The sequence below is a fragment of the Hemitrygon akajei genome, chromosome 11 (genome assembly GCF_048418815.1).
Source record: "Hemitrygon akajei chromosome 11, sHemAka1.3, whole genome shotgun sequence".
Taxonomy (NCBI): domain Eukaryota; kingdom Metazoa; phylum Chordata; class Chondrichthyes; order Myliobatiformes; family Dasyatidae; genus Hemitrygon; species Hemitrygon akajei.
The window spans coordinates 113,493,697-113,514,453 of NC_133134.1; the positions used below are offsets into that span (position 1 = coordinate 113,493,697).

Consider the following 20,757-nt stretch of genomic DNA (forward strand, 5'->3'; position numbering starts at 1 on the left):
GAAAACTGCATATTTTCCCCCAAACCTCCTCTGAAAGTACCAACCCCGCTTCTTTCTTCCACTTCTCTTTAATATACAATGTGTTTTCATTTTTGACATGAGAGAGGGCATTATATAATCGAGAAATTGATTTACTTGGTATTGAGCTGTAAGCCGAATTCAAAATCTTGAAAATTTCTAATTCTGCTGTTGATAAGTCTGTACATCTACAACTCTGGTTAAAGTAGTGTCGTACTTGAAGGTACCTAAAAAAAATCGTTGTGTTCTAGGCCATATTTGTCCTGCAAGGATTGAAAACTTTGTAATTCACTTTTATGTGTGAATGAGAGGTAGGTTGTAAGACCTTTCTTTATCCATAGTTCAAATCTTTTATCTCCCCTGCTTGGAAAGAATTCGGTATCATAAGCAGACCATCCAAAAAGTTTTAATATGTTGTAAATTCCACATAAATTAATCACCTTCTGTCATACTTTTAATGTGAGATTTATCCAGCTGTTTTTAATTTTTTCCAATTGCGCCATCAATCCTTTGTCCACAATTGAGGCCTGTAGAGGAAAACTGTCGATCAATCCAAATTCTATTTCCTTCCATCTAGCCTTGTATTCCCCATTACACCAATATAACAGAGGGGTTATCTGTGAAGCATAAGAATAATTTCTCAAGCAAGGAAGTGCCATAGCTCTTCCTTCCTTTCCTAACTGTAAGGTGTTAAATCGGATTCTAGGTTTCTTTCCTTGCCAGATACAGCGGGAAATCCATTTGTCCCCATCCCTAAGTTGATTATCATCCACCTCCACAGGTAAATTCTGTAAAAAGTAAAGTAGCCGAAGGAGAATATTCATTTTTATGATATTTATCCTTGAATTTAAACTTAAAAAGGGGATAAGATTCCATCTATGTGTATCTGCTTTTACCTCTGAAACTAATGGCCCATAATTTGCCTGTGACGACATTGTAAGATCTTCTGGCAGGGTTATTCCTAAATATTTTAATAATTTAGCATCCCACTTAAGATCATATGTATCCTGCAATTTTCTGGATGCTGTATAATATAGGGACATAACCTACGTTTTCTTCGCATTAATTTTATAAGTTGATATTTTCCCGAACTCATCCAACAGTGTAAACAATCCTATGAATGATTTTTCTGGTTCACTGAAATAAATTAAAACATCATCTGCGAATAGTGCCACCTTCTGTTCAATCCCTGCCACCTTGATACCTTTTACAATTTTGCTCTGTCTTATTAGTTGGGCAAGAGGTTCAATATATAGTGCAAATTGGGCATCCCTGTCTAGTTCCTCTCTCTAAAATAAAAGAGTCAGGGGGATCCCCATTTATCTTAATTAGAGCTGTAGGACTGTCATATAAAGTCTGGATTACTTTAATAAACTTTTCTTGAAAGCTGAATCTTCCTAACACTTTGTATAGGCATACCCATCTAACTGAATCAAAAGCTTTCTCGGCGTCTAATCCCACTGTCATTGTCTCTGTCCCGTTCTTAGTAACCTGTTCTAGTATGTGTAAAGTTCTCCTTATGTTGTCCTGAGTTTGTCTTTGCTGAATGAATCCAGTCTGGTCTAAGTAGATGAGGCCAGGTAGAAGCTTTTCCAGTCTATGAGCTAATATAGATGTAAATAATTTGTAATCTGAATTAAGGACACTGACTGGCTGAAAACTACCGCATTCTAGTTTATCTTTGCCCTCTTTAGGAATAACTGAGATAATTGCCTTTCTCCCGGAAGGTGGAATTTCTCCCTTCTGTAAGATCCAATTAAAGGTGTTAAGTAATATTGGAGCTAACTGTGACTTTAGCGATTTGTACCACTCTGAGGTAAACCCATCAGAGCCTGGAGACTTCCCGGCCTTTAATCTAGAGATGGCAGTGTTCAGTTCTTTGGCAGTTACTGGCTAACAGCGGCGAGTTTGAATCGGAGACACGATGGTGTTGTACCTGATTGAGCACCACAAGTACTGCTCCTTTGAAGAGAGGCTGGGCACCTTCAAGAACTGGCCTTCCGTCACCGACTGTGCGTGTACGCCTGAGAATATGGCTGCAGAAGGATTTATTCACACCCCAAGCGAGAATGGTCCTGACATTGCTCAGTGCTTCTTTTGTTACAAAGAACTGGAAGGTTGGGGACCTGAAGATGAACCATCAAAATCACTCATGGAAGTGTGCTTTTATTGCACTGAAGAAGCAGTTTGAGCATCTGACAACTGAAGAGTTCCACAAACTGGACGAGCAAAGAGTAAAAAACATCAGGAAGAAATAAGGATTGAATCATCTGAACAAGAGGCAAAAGTTACAAAAACTGCAATGGAAGGTCTTGTTCCAAATAGCAGAAAGACCTGTTGCAATGTACTTTCAGCTCAATTTAATTGATCATTCCTCAGACTGAATGACATGTTTCTGTATTGTCTTCTAAAGTTGAATCTAGAATTTTAGTCAATCATTTTATGTGAGAAGTGTAGAATAAAATGTTTTTTTTCCCCTAAAAAAAGTTACCCAAGTTGAGCTTGGGTAATTCTAAAGAATTCAGGGAAGTGTCTAAATGGGACTCATTGGAGGCTCGGGGTTGAAAGTACAGCTCTCGATAATATGTTTCAAAACTTTCTTGAATTTTCCCTATTGTACTCTCAACAAGCTTTGTTTTTGGATGCTTTATTTTATGGATTGTATTGCCTGCTTGTTGTTTACGTAATTTATATGCTAATAATCTAGCTGATTTACCTCCTACTTCGTAATTCTTTTGTCTCAGGTAAAGACAATTTCTCTGAGTTTCCAATGTAAAAATTTCATCAATTTCACTTTGCAATTTCTTAATTTCCTGTTTTAAATTAGAATTAATTTTGTTGCTATCTGCAACTTGAAGTTGTTTTAATTTTCCTTGAAGGTCTGCTAGTTTTTGTGCTTTGAATTTTTTCATATAAGTGGTAATGGAAATAATTTTTCCTCTCAGTACAGCTTTCAATGTACCCCATAAGATCACTGGAGATGTTTCTCCGTGTCATTAAGGTTTAGGTATTCTTTAATTTCTCCCCTTATTCTCTCCATTACTTTCTGGTTATTGAGTATATGTGAATTTAACCACTGTAGTATTTTCCTCATTTTTCTTTCCAGAATTAGACATAGAGACTGGTCTATGGTCCGACAGATCAATTGTTGCAATGTTACATTCTTTTATCCTGAATCTATCTATGTTAAATATAAAAAATAGTCTATCCTTGAATAAGCTGAATGAGGGAATGAGTAATGTGTATAGTCTTTACTAGTGGAGTGTAATTCCCTCCACACACCTCTTATTCCCAACTCCTCCATCAGTGATTTCACTTTCCTAGTCAGAGGTTTATTCTGAATAACTGTTCCTGAATAATCTACTACAGGGTTTAATCTAATATTAAAATCCCCTCCGCAAATTACTACCCTTTGAGGGCTGCCATTAGGTCAACAATGTGTCTATAGAATGACCATTCACTACCTGGTGGAGCATAAACATTCAGCAATGTTATTTTAGTACCTTCTATTTTTCCTGTAATCTTTACAAATCATCCATCTTTGTCTTTAATCTCTGAAATATGTTCATAGTTAAGAGCACTTGATATTAAAATAGCTACTCCTCTTTTGTGGCTCAGTTTATATGATGAATATAATACATGCTTAATGCCCATTCTTTTTCATTTTGCATGTTCTGATTGGCTCATGTGAGTTTCCTGAAGAAAAGCTATTTGTGCCCTCTCTTCTTTCAATTTAGATGTAATTTTATTTCTCTTAATTGGATTCAAAACCCCATTAACATTATAGGAAATTATTTTTACCAGTTCAATTTGCACTTTTCTCTGGTAGAAAAGAAAACACTCTCCTTTTCCAAGCAATCCCTTCTCAACAGTGCACAAAAAACACAAAATCAAACCCTTGGCCATTTTGGACATAGAACATTTGAAAATTTTCCCCGACTTCCAACAGAGAGGCCTGAGTACCAACTTGCCTCAGCCATAGAGAATTCTCTCCTTTCTCTCCTATGTCTCGACCATATTGTTATCATTCAAGATATTCAGTCTAGTTTATTTTCAGTTACTAATTTTAATTTTCCCTTAAGGTCCGATTTACTCTTTTCAGTCATTTCTCTTAATTAATCTGTACTCTCTGTATGTTCGCATCTGAATACTTGCAGCTTTTCCTTGTAGCTTAATAATGGATTCTAACATCTTCCCAACCACTTTGTCAGGCTAACTGGCTCATAATTTCCTTTAATTTGCTTCTCTCTCTTCTTAAAGAGCGGAGTGACATCTGCGATTTTCCAGTTTTCTGGAACTATTCCAGAATCTACTAATTCTTGAAAGTTCATTACTAATGCTTCAACTATTTCTTCAGCTACTTATTTCAGAACCCTGGGGTGTAGTCCATCTGGTCTAGCTGATTTATCTACCTTCAGACCTTTCAGCTTCCCAAGCACCTTCTCATTAGCAGCAACTACACTCACTTCTGTCCCCTGACACTCTCGAATTTCTGGTATATTGCTGGTGCCTAATGCAATCAAGGCTCACGTCAAAACGTAAGTTCATCTGCTATTTCTTTGTCAACAGGAAGACTGCAGCAGTTTGAAGTGGCAGCTCATTATAACCTTCTCAAAGGAAATCAGGGATGGACACTAAATGGTGGCCTTGCCTCTCACGCTCACATCCCTGGGAATGAACAGAAATAACAGCCTCCCAAAATGATGCAATTAAATAAAATTCAAAGTGTAGAGAACATATGAAAACACTTTATTTTTAAGCACCAAAATATACACAACAATCTTTCCTCATAGAACATATGTTATAATGTAAATTCAGTCAAAGGCAGTTGTAGAAAAATATTTTATCGTTTGAATAGACTAACATACTTTTCTTTAATAACTGATTTGGGCTTCCAGCTTCGCTATCAGCTGCTCTCTGATGGATCGAGTTTGTATCTCTGATATATTACAGGTTGTCTGTCGCTGAGGCTGTGACGTTTGGTCGCTGACTGCACCTTGCCAATGATTTAATTACTTTATCATAGCTGATAGAAAAGCTGAAATTATCTGGTTAAAGGTATTCTGATCCATGGTGCTAACTGGACAGCACACTCTAAAACTCCAACCGGAACAGTAATACGGGCTCAGAACAGTTGATCACAAGATTAAGGTCCTGTTCTCTTCACACAGGCTACAAGCAGTTCTGCAACAGATTCTGAGCAATGGATTTCCCCAGCCAGAGTGTACTTTCAAAAGCTCTGTTAATATAATTGTCTGTGGCATTATGGTACACAATGCAGGTGGACAAGTTGCTACATTTGACTTTAGATGCCCACTTCAAGGAACATTTTTGCCCTCTTATCATTTAGTGAAAAAGTTACAATTGTAGGCACAGCTCACCGATATTGTTGCGTGTGTGTATGAATCTCATTTACTGTCTCAATAAACACCGCAACACACCAATTAGAGGCCATTTTTTTGGAAAATAATTATGTTGTTCTATTCTTTTCAGCTGATCTTTGTTACAAGTGATTTATTCTCTGCTCTAACTGCAGCAGCTGATTAGCTATGTCTCTGGGAAGGTCGTTGTTGACTTGTTCTTCAAAATATTTTCTGATCTCTTTTATTTCCCCTCCCCAGAACTCCCTGTCGATACGGAACAGCTCTTCCATGTTCACGTTAGCCAGGCCGTCAAGGTTCAGAGCTTCATCCTTGGGAATGAAGCCCAATGGAGAGAACTTAGCGCAGTCCTCCCCCTCGATCCTCCGGAACACCCACTCCAGGACTCGCGAGTTCTCACCGAAGCCCGGCCACAAGTAGTTGTTGTGCTTGTCCTTGCGGAACCAGTTGATGTGGAAGATCTTGGGAAGTCTTGAGCAGGGCCTGTGCTCCATGCTGAGCCAGTGGGATAGGTACTTGCCAAAGTTGTACCCGAAGAAAGGCCTCATGGCAAACGGATCGTGCATGATGACTTTACCTGAGGAAGAACGAGAGAGGAGTGGTGAAGAACTGGTGCCCAGGGAAGCATGGGGATCACTGTGTTATGCGTCTTCAGTGTGCAAACAAGCTCCTTCACAACACAACCCTCGTGCTGGACTCAGATGTAAAGGCACGGCCTACTGGTTTTTATTGAGCAAAGCTTCATGTTCATTGCATGCACTTTCCTGTAGGAATTTCTGAAGTATTAATCATGGGAGGAGTGAATCGGAGTATTGTTTCCCTTCTCAAAAACCACTGCTGTGATATTCAGAGCTGTAGCTTTCTTGTATGTTGTTGTGGTGTTACCACTGGGTCTATGATACTGCAGGTCCTGCCTGAGTATTATTAAGCTCGGTGTCCCTATTTCATTATTTTGTTTTACTGACCGGTTCTGCCCCGCCCTGATGTCACAGCCCTCCATGTCGCAACGTTATTTTCCCGTCGGCTCCATGATAAAGGATTCTGTATTGATTGTTGCTGCACCCTCCATCCTGCTGTAACACAGTGCCCGCCCACACGGTTGCAGTAGTCCCTGTCACTGTGTATTGTACACTTGTACCCTGCCTCGCCGCACTCCCTGCCCCAGTTCCTCCCTCGTACCTTTGTGTTCAGCCGCAGCTGTAGCCTCTGATCTCATGGCCGCCCCGATGAACACTCCGTGCTGCCAGTTGAACGCTTCGTACACCAGAGGGATCCCTGCAACGGGACGAGAGGGTTTTGAGATATGGGTAAATGCCCGTTATTTGTAGAACACAAGTCTGTAGCTACAGAGGCACTCCCATGAACTGTTATTGCACTAGGTCCCTTTTCCAGACTGACGTCAAAAAGTAGAGAGTTTGTGGAAATAAACGTAAAACCTTGGTTAGCCCACACTTGGAGTGCTGTGCACTGCTGGGTTCTGCACAATATAATGTTTTCAAAGTGCAGCAGGACTTACATGAAAGATCAGGAAAGAATGTCAGAGGCTCCTCATGTTCAAGTTAAACTTATTATCAAAGTACATTTATGTCACCATATATGTTCTGAGATTTATTTTCTTGTGGCCATAATAGAATCAATGATAGACAACCAGTGTGAAAATACAAAAAGAAAATAATAATAATATTAAATAAGCAATAAGTATTGTGAACACGAGTCTTTGAAAGTGAGTCCATAGGTTATGGGAACAGTTCAGTGAGGGGGCAAGTGAAGTTGAGTGAAGTGATCCCCTCTGACTCAAGAGCCTGATGATAGAGGGGTAATAGCCATTCCTCAGCCTGTTGGTGTGAGTCCTGTCCTGTACCTTCTTCAGGATGACAGCAAAGAGAGAAGAGCATCCCCTGGGTGGTGAGGGTCCCTGCCTTCTTGCAGCAACACTTCATGTGGACGTGCTCAGTGGTGGGGAGGGCGTTACCCTTGACGGACTGGCCCGTATCCACTGCTTTCTGTAGGATTTGTTTTTCTCGACCAAAGAGATTGAGGCTTGTTCTGCTAGAATTATGGGAGGGTTTGATAGGGTGGGGATAAGCAGTACTGTTGCCACCAGCAGTAAATCTACACTAATCACATCACGCAGTTTAAGGGCAAACCCCTGAGGATTCAGCAAACTCTGTCAGGTGTGTTGCCTGTTGCCATCCCAAGGGCAGTTAGGCTGAGATAATTTTAATGTACTGTACCCGTTTTATAAACGAAGCTTCACAATGTTCACTGGAAACATTACATTTAGCCTAAACAAGCTTCAGTGGTGAACTGTTGGGGAATGGATGCCGGAGGTGGGGTGGTGCGTACAGCTTTGCTCTTTCTTGGACTAAGTCACTGGAGCCTGCGACCTGTGCAGTGGCTCACCGTAGCAGGTGCAGATTTGGGACGTACACGTGCTGACCTGCTGCTGCAGGGGAAACTGGCACCGAATCAGTAGGTCAGGAAAATCGCGGAAATGTTGCCCATTTGAGCCGCACACCGGCACTGGTCCACGCGCTGGAGCAATGCCAACATGCTGAGTGCACGATGGAGGAGAAGGGAGAACACAGATGCTACGTGACTGTGTTGTGCTTTAATCTCCTGCACTGTACATTTGCTTGTTTTAGGACTACCTAGTTCCAGACACTTCTGCATGCCTATTGTGAGTGTTCACCTGCACATTGGGCAGTTAATCCTACATGATGCCAGAAACCTATAGGCTATGTAACTTGTTAGTGCTGTTTTATAGAATAAATTGCCTTACCTTTTGGCCTTCGACTTCCAAATATTATTGCTTCAATTGGAACGCCTTCAGGAGACTCCCAGTTCGGATCTATGATCGGACACTGCCTGGCGGGAGCACAGAACCTGGAGTTGGGGTGTGAACAAGGTTCTCCATCTTGCTCAGTCCACCTTTTGTTCTTCCACGATGTCACTGTGACATTGGGGGGCAGAGTTTCATTGATGCCTTCCCAGTAAACACCGCCATCACTGGTCTCTGCCACATTGGTGAAGATGGTGTTCTTGCAAATGGTCTCCATAGCGTTTGGGTTTGTATTCATCGAAGTCCCAGGGGCGACACCAAAGAAGCCATTTTCTGGGTTGATTGCCCGTAGGTTTCCTAGGGAAAGGAACAAGGAGGCCAGGTTATTAACAGATCCGTCCATATTCACACCACGCACAATGTTCAGAATAAACTGAACACTTTCCCTTAGAATTATTTTGCTTTATCTGCCTTCAGCTATAGAGATGTGTCAAAGTGAACAAACCTTGCTGATCAAATTTCATCCAGGCAATGTCATCTCCCACACACTCCACTTTCCAGCCGGGCAATGTTGGGTTCATCATGGCCATGTTTGTCTTGCCACAAGCACTGGGGAAAGCTGCAGCTATGTACTTTTTCTGGCCTTTGGGGTTGGTTACTCCCAAAATCTGTGGAGGGAGGAGAGAGGCTGGTGAGAAGCTGAGGGCAGAAACACATTTCTGAGACTCTTCAGCTGCTGAATGACCCTTCACCACGAGCAGCTCCATCTCCTTACCAGCATGTGCTCAGCCAGCCAGCCCTCATCCCTGGCAATCCTCGAGGCGATGCGCAGAGCAAAACACTTCTTCCCCAGTAGGGAGTTCCCACCGTAGCCACTTCCAAATGAGATGATTTCCTTGCGCTGAGGGATGTGGGCAACCAGGGTCAGCTCAGGATTACAGGGCCAGTTACTGACCAGCGGCTCTACACACAAGAGGCAGATTGTCACCGGAAGATCAATACATAATCGGACACATCCCCCCAAGCACTCAGACAGCAACAACCCTTTCTTTCAAACAGTAGGATGCACACTCACTCTTCAGTGGTAGAGGACAGCCCACTGAATGGAGACACTTCACAAACTGGCCACTGCCCAGGGACTCCAGCACAGCCGATCCCATACGGGTCATAATCCTCATGCTGACCACAACGTACGGCGAGTCTGTGAGCTGGACGCCGATCTTGGACAGAGGTGACCCCACAGGTCCCATGCTGAATGGGATCAGGTACATTGTACGCCCTGAAGAATGAAAGCAATAAAGTTGGTCTTAGACACTGCTGGGGTAGAGAATCACTGACAGATAAATCCTTATTATTGAAATGTTAATTCAGATTTAGTCACTGCACATATCTACTCTGAAAAATACAGTAGGATTCCTGTGGTTTGTACAATCTGTAAAATTCAGCAGGTTCCACCCTGTGAGATACGGTAGGGTCTCTGATTTGTACAATTGAAATTGTGAGATACGGTAGGGTTTCTGATTTACACAATTGAAATTGTGAGATACGGTAGGGTTTCTGATTTACACAATTGAAATTGTGAGATATGGTAGGGTCTCTGATTTGTACAATTGAAATTGTGAGATACAGTAGGGCTTCTGATTTACACAATTGAAATTGTGAGATACGGTAGGGTTTCTGATTTACACAATTGAAATTGTGAGATACGGTAGGGTTTCTGATTTACACAATTGAAATTGTGAGATATGGTAGGGTCTCTGATTTGTACAATTGAAATTGTGAGATACAGTAGGGCTTCTGATTTGCACCTTCTACTCTGTGAGCATCAGTAGGACTATTAGATTTGTACAAGCAGTGCTATTAGGAAATTTGTTTGTAATATCTGTGTTTGTAAGCTGACATTGTCACTGCAGGGTTAGGTGTAGGGTGACACAGATCAGAAACCAGGTTAGTATCCTGAGTGGTGAGAGATGTGGCCAATGGACATGTAGCTGAGGCTTGGACAGATCCACATGGAAGGTTCAATAACTCTGGCATAATTATTACATTGTGAATGAGCACAACTCACGTCAATGTACAGGGGTGGAAGGTTGAATTAATGCCTGTACCTTTCATACACTCTGGGAATCGTGCATTGAAGGCCTTTTCAAACTCCTTCTCCGACAGCCATCGCCCGAGCTGGCTCACTCCGTTCTTTGCTATGGGAATCGTTTCCCTCTGCTCGGGGGTCACAATCACCGTTTTACTCTCCACACGAGCGACGTCCTTGGGATCTGTGCGAGCCAGCCAGCTGTAGGTGGTGAGAATGAGCAGTGGTGACTCGTCGTTAAGGTCAGTCAATCCTCACAGTTACAGCCTCACCGCCACACCACTGTAATGTGTAATCATTCAGAACCAAGGGCGGGCTTCTGCCACCAACACTCTAAATGCCCAAGCCAGTTCTGTGAGGTGGGAGTTTTGTGTTGAATATAATGCACATGTGTGGGGTAAGGCGCCAAGGGGATGGGACAGTGAACTTTATGCATTGTGTTTTCTAACTAATATGGTTGTGCCTGTTGGTATGTGGTGTTCCTGAAAGAGGCCTGGATCCACGTTCTGTCTCTAACTGTAATGATCAGCCATGCTGATATTTGCCACTTGTTTTACATCAATGAGTGTTCCTCCCTGTCACTTTGCAAACTAGAAGTTCTCCCTCTGTGCAAAATGTTACAACAAGTGGATCACTGCACATTTGCCATAAAGAGTGCGATGATATTATAGGTATGTGCAGCTAATTAGTTGCCCTAGCAACCTCAATCAAGTCCTGCCAACATTGTCAAGGTAGTTGAAATAATATGCTCACAAAGCATAATTCGTTTATTACTATTATAGGTCAAGCAACAATTCCTCAAATTTTCACTTTGTTAACCTCTTACCACTTAGTTCACCACTATACAAATAATTATTTCTCACTGTCCTCGGTATGAGAATTCTTGCTCTGTGTTGGACGTTGCAGGAACTGGATCCCTGCTCGTTCACCATCAGATAAAGAGGCAGGGTGAGGCCATTTGGCCCCTCGTGCCTGCTTTGCCATTCAATGGCTGATCTTCCACTTCCTGCACTGACCTCACATTCCTCATTTCCCCTAAAATCCAGAACTCTATCAAACTTGGTTTGGAACTCACTCAGTGACTGAGCCTCCACTGCCGTCCTAGGCAGAACACTGCCAAGATTCACAACACTCTTGTGAAGATATTCCAGTCTGATTGCCTTATTTTGGAACTGCGACCCTGGTTACAGAATCCACAGCCTGGGAATCCCATCAAGCACGTTAAGAACTTTGTATGGATTATTATTAGTGCAATGTTAATTAGTGCAAGGAAAAATAATTATATAAAACCACTGTATGTGTAGTTACTTAGGTGCCCTAGCATCCTCAGCCAAGTCCTGCAAACAAAAGATGGAAATAGAGTGGCTAGTATTCTGAGGCTGGGCTGTGCTTTGCACATAACAATTGTGTATCAGGCCTGCTAGTGCTCGTTACTGATGTTCAATAACAAAGGTATATATGATGTACCTAAACTTGTCATGCACAATAAAAATATATGAAAGAGAAACCAGGCGGGAGGAAATTACCCACCAGTTCTGGTACTTGTGTAGGCGTTTGATCATTCCCTGCTCCTCCATCAGGGACAGCAGCTGCCTGTTCTCTTCCTCGCTTCCGTCGCAGATGTGGATGCTGGCTGGCTGACACAGCTTCGCACTTTCTTCCACAAAGTCTCTCACCGCAGGACTCAACTCATTCAGATCTCCATTCACCACCTTCAGGGTGCACAGAGGCTGTGCCTGGAGCTGGGGGGCCATGTCTTCTCCGATAAGCGTATCGCCAAGAACCTGTAAAACAATTATGTCACTGTTGCGTGCAGTTCCTTGATTATAACAGACTGTCTTAAATGTACATTTTCTGAATGCGTCCATTGTTTAAAAACTTTTTTTCAGAATAAGCATGATAATAAAAAATGTCAATAATCTGGCTCTGCTTGTCTGCCTTGTAAGGAAAAAAAAATCACAAAACAAAAAATGATACACAGGAGAAACACAACAGAAATAGAAATAATAAATAACTCCCAGTAATATGCAAAAAAATACAGCTGCAATAAATTTTAACTTCATGAGTCTGATCTGGGAAATACATCCTTTCTCAATTGCATCTACTTAAACAAACACTAACCAAGTGATGTTCACTCCCTCTCTTGTTGATCGGTAGCCCAGTCAGTTCTTTAATCTGAATTTAACTTCTTTTCTTTCGAGCAACCTTAACTCTGAAGTTCTTCAGGTGTCTGATGACATTTCTCTGGACTGCCTGCGACTTTAAATACAGAATTAGCTGGTCCTCTCCACCAACCACTTTGGATAAGGGGCCTGCTTGTGATGTTCGTCACTGATAGTGGACCCACCTCACTGAGCACGCAGTTAATATGTAATCCAGTGACATAAATTTGTACTTTTAATAAATGTCCTAACAATTAGACATCAATAGATAGAAATGTGCAAGAGCAACACGTCTTCAAATATTTTAATACATAATCCAGCCAATACCCTGTTTCAGCAATCAGTGATCAATATTTGTTAAAATGTATCTTTTTCTATTAGTGTTGAGGTTGGCAAGTTGCTGAATATTCTAGAATAAGACCTTGGACCAGCTCTGATGCAAGTGGATGGTTTGTTTTTTTGATCTAAAAATTGCTGAATGTGATAATGTGTTGTTCAGTCAGGGACATTGCCTCTGCTGACTGTCCAATCAGCTCTTTGGAAAACCAGGCACACCTCCAGAGCTCAATAGTTGATTGCATGGACACTGTCACTGGCTGCTGATTGGCTAACAGCTGGGGGCTCGACTCAGGTGTGGATTCAGCTCACAGTAATGGTTAGGCTTAGAATGGAATGAGGAAAACAAGTACTCGAATTTGATTCACGTCTTTTAAAATCTTTAAGCAGCCTGTAGTCAATGAGACACTATTAATGTCTAGTCACTTTGTGAAGGAGGAGGCTCCCACAGCCAACTGTCAATATGCATGTGAACAGAAATCTGAAATAAAGACAGGCAATGCTAGAAATGCTCAGCAGGTCAGGGAGTATCTGCAAGGAGGAACAGTGTTAGTGTTTTAGATTGAAGATCCTTATCAGAAGAATTTATTGTACTTGAAAAAGAGATGCATCTGTTAACCATAAGCTGGAACAATTTGATTCATACTGGGAAAAATGGTTTAACTACATAATGCCTCATAGGCCTGATTTTATTCTCACAAATCAATGAATCTGTTGTAAAAAGAACGATCACTCCCTACTTGTACATAGTTCTTTCCTTTTGCTTGTTTTTTCTTTCTACTCTTTTCTATAAGTGTATACCTCAGATAAATACTTTGTGGAGATTTGTGATATATATGATTATATGATATATATGTACAATGTCTGAAATACATCTTATGGAAATGTTTGTTTGATGATGAACTTCAATAAAAAAATAAATTACAAAAAAAAATTTGTCTGAATGGAGGGCGAATATCTGTTCTTTTAGAAAGTACAATGGGATAAATCTTTGAAGAGGATAAGTCAGCGGGTGAGAAAGAAAAAGCCGTACCAAGAATGAGCCTCCCAGTGTCTATATGCTCATAGGACCATTTTTTTAATATCTTACACAAGTGCACACATGTGTGTGCATTCCATTTCTTCAGTACGAAGCATAAGGTGAATTTCCTTTCTACTTCTGACTCCTCTGGTTCTACTCTCAAAGTCATGATGGCTGCCAAATATGTAATCGTTATTGGTTGTTAAGACTTAGAAGTGTGGCTCGCCCCTTTGTGTGTTGACTGGTCCAGTGTAAGGGCTGGCAGAAAACCGTGTCCTCTGCAGAAACTTCCAAAGGCTGCCTTGCTCTCTCTCTTTCCGAAATACCGCTTTGCAAAACGCAACCTCCTTTTATAGAATGAGATATCACTGCCTTGCTTAAAGTATCAGTAACCTGGAGAGATATTGAGTTAGCAGAGCCATGGTGGGTCACCCTGTGGAAATGTCGTGATGGAGGAGCACCAAGGAAAGAAAAGGAACATGTTGTGGAAAAAGGGAAAAATCTACAATGTTTGTCTGCTCTTAGGTTAAAGCAGGGTAAGTTTCCCCTGACGTTTGGTTTTCTGTCAAAATCCTTGAATCTGTTTAAAACTCCTTGTACTCTGATATCTGTTATCTTCATTCCGAACCAATATCATGCATCTCTCAGCCCGATTATTTTCCAGTTGATAAAGTGGAGTTGGCTGCGACTGACATTTATTCCTAGGTTTGCATAAAAATTCTTCAGCTGAGTAAGGAGTGAGCCTCGTTCATGGAGCTGGAACTGAGATAGAGAGCATCAGGGACGTGACTTAGCAGTGTAGGCACAAATCCAACAAAAGCTCTGCAGTTGAGGTTGGCTCATGGCTTCACGAATGGAAGCGGGCTGAACTCAGGATGAATGTGCTGTTGAGATGGAGGAGCAGGTCTTGGCCAAGAGTGGTGGGGTTTTTATGGGAGCAATTACCACTGGAGCACCTGTGCTCATGGAGAATAATAGTATATTCCTGATTGATCCCTCATCGCTTTGTATGTTTTGTCTTAACCTCCATGCAAGGAGAGTGCCCCTTCTTGTTCTCCCCTCATTCCAACCCTGCCTGTTGTGCTTCTCATTTCAGAAGCAGAGATAGCTGCAGGATACTCAGATGAAGTCAACGATTGGGCTACTACTTGAAAAGAAACTCCTGGTTATAGATGGATAAAGAACAAGAACATAAGACATTACAGCACAGTAGAGTGACATGGTTTGCAGTGATGGTCCAAGTGCAGACGGAAAACACTGAAGCAGATTGAACAGTTCAGTGAATTTTAATGAGAATTGTGCAGAACAAAAGGAAAATATTAAACACTAGGCCAACAGGGTCATTAACTAAAACTCTCAAACTAAAGCTAATGCCAACACTGCAGCTCGGAGGTAGTAACATAATGCCTCTCATTTATAGTATTAATTTAAACTGTACTGTAGTCTTCTTTCCCGGAATGAGGACTAAGGTAAGCAGGGGGCATTTTGGTTGCTGTGCTTCAGTCAAGATTTAACAAGACTGAAAAAAAGGAAGGGAGTTAAATATGACCACAAAGAAACCCTCATTGGCTGAAACACTCATATTCACGAATGTGGTTACTGATCCCTTTCAGTTGCTTGCCTGCGAGGGCACCAAGACTCCATGGCTGTGACAGGTCCCCCTCCCTAGACACAGCTCCTGAGGTGCCAGAGACTTGTGCCCAGAGGAAGTCCCGGATGAGAGACTTGTCCAGGGTGTCATGAGTTGGAACCCAATAACCCAATAACATTCCTCAGTCCACAAGGTATTGGATGATGCCCTGCTCCTCGTCAAAAGCCAGGAGGAGGTGCTGCAAAGAATAGACAAGGGACCTATCCATCAAGTAGGGAAGGGGGAGGACGGTGACAGGAGCAAGGCATGGTGTGGGGGGGTGGGGGAGGTGATGTGGAGGAAGTCAGGAAGTCACTGGCTTGATCTGAGTAACGTGGGACACTGGGTTAATCTCATAGAACATTGAACTGGCTAAGTGGGGGTCCACCATGTCGTCCGGTTTGCACGCGTCATCACTGAACCAACCTGGCTGGGTTGGAAAGTCAGGTCACATTGGGTAATGAAGTTCCTGCAGTCGTCAAGGTGACCAGAGTATCTGCTGGATGGAGGAATACCCGGTTCAGGTCTGGAAACTGCCCAGGGAACTGGGGCATTATTGGCTGAGACGTCTACAGAGGATGTGGGAAGTGCTAATTCTGGGAGAAGGCTGTTGAATACGGCAGTGAGAGCTGTAATGGCTGCCACCCGAATCTGACTATCCGATGAGTTGCTGAACTGTCACTGTGAATGCTGACATCTATTCTATGACTGAGCTTGTCACTCTATGAGTAATTGTTTACCCCGTCTCCTCTGACTTCAGCTTCTCTCTACCCGACCGACAAATGTCAGGGCCATGCTCTCTCCACTGGGTCCACTTTGGTGGTTGAGTCTTGCTGACAGGGTGTGAGATGATGGCTCATGCAGAGGGAGAGACCCTGAAGCAGAATGAACAGTTCACTGAACTTTAATAACAACCATGCACTGGCCCATCTCCCCGTGCCCTCGCAGTAGTGGACGAACTGTTCAGCAGCTGGAACTCCGACGTCAGTCTCTTGATCAAGGAAAAGTGGGGGCTGGAATCCCTTTTAGCATTCAAAGTCTGAATGCCAGTGGAGGGTGACTGGAAGTTACTGTGGACAATCTCTGCTCTAACCAATTGTCAGCTCTGAGTCTTGGGTTTGGAAGAGACAAGGCAGCAGACTGTTGTCTAGCTCCTGATTCACTCTCTCAGCCTGGCCATCAGATTGGGGGTGGGATCCTGGTGTTCCAAAAAGAGAATAGCAAGCCTGGATGTGAGCTGTGGTTCTGGGTCTGACTCAACGTCCAGCATCCTGAACACATACCATGAGCGCGGCAGTTTCGGGAATGGGAACTAGTGGCTGCTTACACCTGCCAGAACGTTTGTGTTTCCATCTGACAGAGGCAAGCCAAAGATCAAATCTGCAGAGAGGCTCAGGCAGTAAGCAGAACAGACCAGCAGGGTGTCTTGTCCTGGGCTCAATGGGACAGGCAGAGATTATGTCCCTTACATCCTGGGACATAGGCAACCACCAAAATAATTTCTCTATAAATCCCAGGATCCATTGAATCCTCAGCTGCCCAACCAGATGAGAAGAATGACTCCACACCAGGGCACACCGTGGAAGGGACGTACAGCCTGTTTGGGTGCGATCCCTCTCCTGAACCTAGATCCAACTGTTGGGTAGCCCCCACCACTGTTTCTATTCCCTAAATCACCGGAGCAGCTATGCACGAGCGAGGAAGGATGGGCTCTGGAGTGGCATTTTCCTCAGTGACATCTGCAGGACACAACATCAGCTATGGTATTCTTACTGCCAAGGCATTAGGTGACGGTGAAATTAAACTGGGTGAAGAAGAAGCCAAATGGGCTTGATGGGAGTTCAGTCGCTTAGTGTCCCAAACGTAGGAGAGGTTCTTGTGATCTCTCCATACCAGAAAAGGGCACTCTGCCCTCTCCAACCAATGTCACCACACCTCAAGTGCTTCCTTGACACCCAGAGTTTCTCGGTTCCTGACGTCATAGTCACACTCTGTAGGAGTCAAACAAGGTGAAAGAAAAGCACGGAGGTGCAGCTTACTATCTACGGAAGAGCACTGGGAGAGTACAGCTCCAATGCCAACACCTGATGCATCAGCCTCGACGCTGAATGGTCAGGATGGTTCTGAATGTTGCAGCACGGAGGCAGTGGTGAAGAGTTGCTTCTGTTCTGAGAATGCTTGATCTGTTTCTCCTGTCCATAGGAATTCTGCAGTGGCCTTCTTGGTTAGTGTATTTATCGGGGCTGCGATGGAACTAAAGTTTCTGATAAAATGGCAATAAAATTTTTTTTAAAATATGAAGCACCTCACCTGCTTGACTGTAGATGGTTTGGGCCACTCTGTAACTGCCTGGGTCCATTTGATATTGGAAGGGGGAGAATATACCCCAAGAACGACACCTCGTCTTTGTGGAAATCCCACTTTTCTGGCTTGGCAGAAAGGTTGTTCTTGAGAACCCTCTGGATATGCTGGACATGTTCCCAGAGAGAGCAGGAATAGATAAGAATGTCATTCAAGAACACAAGAACAGGCTGACACAACATGGCCCAGAGCACGTTGTTGACCAGAACCTGAAAAGCAACAGGGGCATTGGCCAATGGCATTACAAGGTACTCATAGTGGCCAGTGGAGGTGTTAAACGCTGTCTTCGACATGTCCCTTTCTTGGATACAAGCCAGGCTGTGAGCTTGTATCCATCTATCTGATCTGGAAAATAGAAAATACATCCTTGGAGATGTTCAAACATAGGGGACGAGGGTAGCGGTTCTTCCCCATGATGTTGTTGGCAAGCCAATAATCAATGCAGGGACAGAGCTTGCCATTTTTCTTGCTCACAAGAAGAACCCGCTCCTCCTAACGAGGGTGACGGATGGATAAATCCTAATGCCCGTACTTCCTCGATGTATTCTTCTATGGCTACCGTTTCAGGATGAGAGGGGGAAGAGAGTTGGCCCCGAGGAGTTCTGGTATGAAGTAAGAGGTCAATGGCACATTCATATGGCTGGTATGGAGTTAAGAGGAGGCACTCTCCTTCCTGAGGACCCCAGGAGGTCTGTATATTCAGCTGTTATGCCAGAAAGGTCCACATTAGCAGTTGGTACAGAAGGGGATATGCTGACAAGGGCTTGATCTAGATCCAGACAGGCATGCTGGTCTCTACTCTTGGAGCTCCTTTAGGAACCAATTGATCTGTGGATTGAGACAGCCAGGGAAGATCAAGCACCAGCAGAAGTTCAGGTGGATCAACAAGACAGACAGAAAGCTGTTCGTTATGGTTGCTTTCCAGCACGTTGGAGGGGTTCTGTGGAAAGGTGAATCTTGCCATTGCTGAGAGTTCAACCATCCAGAGCCTTGACGTCGATATTCTCTCTGAGTCGGGTCTCTCCATCTTTGTACCAGAGAGATATTCCTAAGGTTCCCAGCTGCCCCCATCAATAAATGCCTGAAGCCCCCATGACATGAAAGCTGGGAGCATTACACAATTAGGGGAAGATCTTGGAGGGAGAACCAGCCCATCAGAACTCCCTTTCCTGCTGGTGGGTATCCTCTTTTACCAGCCGCTTCGGATGTGATGCCTGCAAATGTCCTGGATCGCCATAGTAGAGGCAGGAACCTGTTCTCCTGCACCAACCCTGTTCCTCCTGAGATAGCTGCATGCACCTCACCTGCACAGGCTCCTCCACAGACCGTGTGCTAGGAGATGAGGGAGACTGTGAAGACAGGCGATGATCTAAGGAGTAGGAAGCTCGGGGCCTTCTTTCTCTGTGCCGCTCAGTTGTCTGGTTGTCAGCTCGAATGGCCAGCTTTATCAGGTCACCCAGGTTGTCCTGTTCATCACGCACTGCAATCTCATGCCGGACTCCTGTGCTCAGCCCACGCCGGAAAGCAGTGATGAGGGATCTCTCATTCCACCACATCTCAACCGCTGGCAGGCAGAACTTTTACTGCGTAGTCCCTCATCGTTCCTTTCCTTTGGTGCAGGTCCAGGAGTCGGTGGGCAGCCTCCTGACCCTGTACTGGAAGATCATACACTCACTTGAACTCAAAGACAAATTGCTAGAAAGGTTGGGAGGTTGGGCTGCGGGAGAACCCTGGGTCTCATAAAGCATCGACCAGGTCCATCTGAGAGATTCACCATGTAAGCCAGTTTACATGCATCATCACCAAACCGACTACACCGGGCTTGGAAAGTTAGCTAACAGTGGGTAATTAAAACCCTGAAGCTGGAGTACCTGCTGGAGGAGGAATACTCGGTTCTGGCCCGGATGTTGTCATGGGAGTCAGGGCATCAGTGGCTGAGGCTGATGAGACTGTTAAAGAGGAAGAGGTGGGAGATTCTGTGTGTGGGACTGACCTCGCTGAAGGCTGCTGTATTCTGGCAGTGAGAGTGGTAATGGCACCCACCTGATCCTGGCTGTTGGTAGTAAGCTGCTGAACCACCACAATGAGAGCAGTAATATCTGCCACCTGATTCCAACAGTCTGGTGAATTGCTGAAGTGTTCCTGTGAGGGCTGACACCCTTTCCTTCCTGCTTGGACTGGGCTTGATGCTCTGAGAGTAGTTATTACACTGTGTGAGACACTTTGGCCGACCCAGTCTCTACTGACTTTGGCTCCTCATCTGTGAACTTCGGTTTGTGCTGGGCTTGTCAATCAGCGAGTAGCTTTAGCACTGTGTGAGCTACCTGTGCTAGCTCAGCCTCTGCTGACTTTAACTTCTCTCCTACCTGACCCATGAATTTCAGGGTCATGGTCAGCTGTTCTCTCTCGGCTGGGTCCATTTTAGTGGTCAAGTCTTCCTGAAAAGGATGTGTGGTTATAGCACAAGGGCAGGGCAAGAGACACTGAGGCAATGAACAGTTCATTGAATTTTAATAATAACTGTGCAGAGCAAAGGAAAAAAGTGCTACACCAACAGGGCCACTAACTAAAACTCTCAAATTGAAAGCTAACACTGACTTTGAAGCTTGGAAAGCTCAGCATTGATCAAGACTCAAGAAGTCTGAAATGCAAAGAAATGAGTTAATTATAACCACAATGAAACACTAATTGGCAGGAATGTCCTTACTCACTAGCATCTTGAAGAAGAGTTTCAGCCTAAAACATCGACTGTCTATTCTATTCCATAGATGCTGCCTGGCCTGCTGAGTTCCTCCAAAATTTTGTGTGTATTGCTTTGGATTTCCAGCAGCTGTGGATTTTCTCATTTGCGTAATTACTGGTCCCTTTCAGCTGATGGCGCAGGCCTCAAGCTCCAAAGCAACACAGGCCTCAAGCTCCATGGCAACACAGGCCTCAAGCTCCATGGCAACAGGCCTCAAGCTTGCCGCCAACAGAT

The 20,757-nt window shown here is 43.7% G+C and overlaps 1 protein-coding gene across 1 annotated transcript; it reads right to left on the reverse strand.

Annotated features, from left to right (window-relative positions):
- Positions 1-4,746: 4,746 nt before the first annotated feature.
- LOC140735927 (phosphoenolpyruvate carboxykinase, cytosolic [GTP]-like) lies at positions 4,747-12,547 on the reverse strand. Its single transcript, XM_073061539.1, has 9 exons — positions 12,392-12,547; positions 11,801-12,054; positions 10,290-10,471; positions 9,257-9,460; positions 8,957-9,144; positions 8,687-8,849; positions 8,182-8,538; positions 6,579-6,674; positions 4,747-5,976 (listed from the first exon to the last, which is right to left on the reverse strand). The coding sequence occupies exons 2-9, from the start codon at positions 12,022-12,024 to the stop codon at positions 5,522-5,524; spliced, it is 1,869 nt and encodes a 622-aa protein (XP_072917640.1). The 5' UTR covers positions 12,025-12,054; positions 12,392-12,547; the 3' UTR covers positions 4,747-5,521.
- Between the last annotated feature and the right edge of the window lie 8,210 nt (positions 12,548-20,757).

Coding starts and splice junctions, on each gene's coding strand:
- LOC140735927 (XM_073061539.1), bottom strand. CDS start 12,024: ATGGCCCCCCAGCTCCAGGCACAGCCTCTGTGCACCCTGAAGGTGGTG. Junction 9,145..9,256: donor CTGTCCTCTACCACTGAAGA/GTGAGTGTGCAT, acceptor TCTTGTGTGTAG/AGCCGCTGGTCAGTAACTGG. Junction 8,850..8,956: donor GGCTGGCTGAGCACATGCTG/GTAAGGAGATGG, acceptor CTCCCTCCACAG/ATTTTGGGAGTAACCAACCC.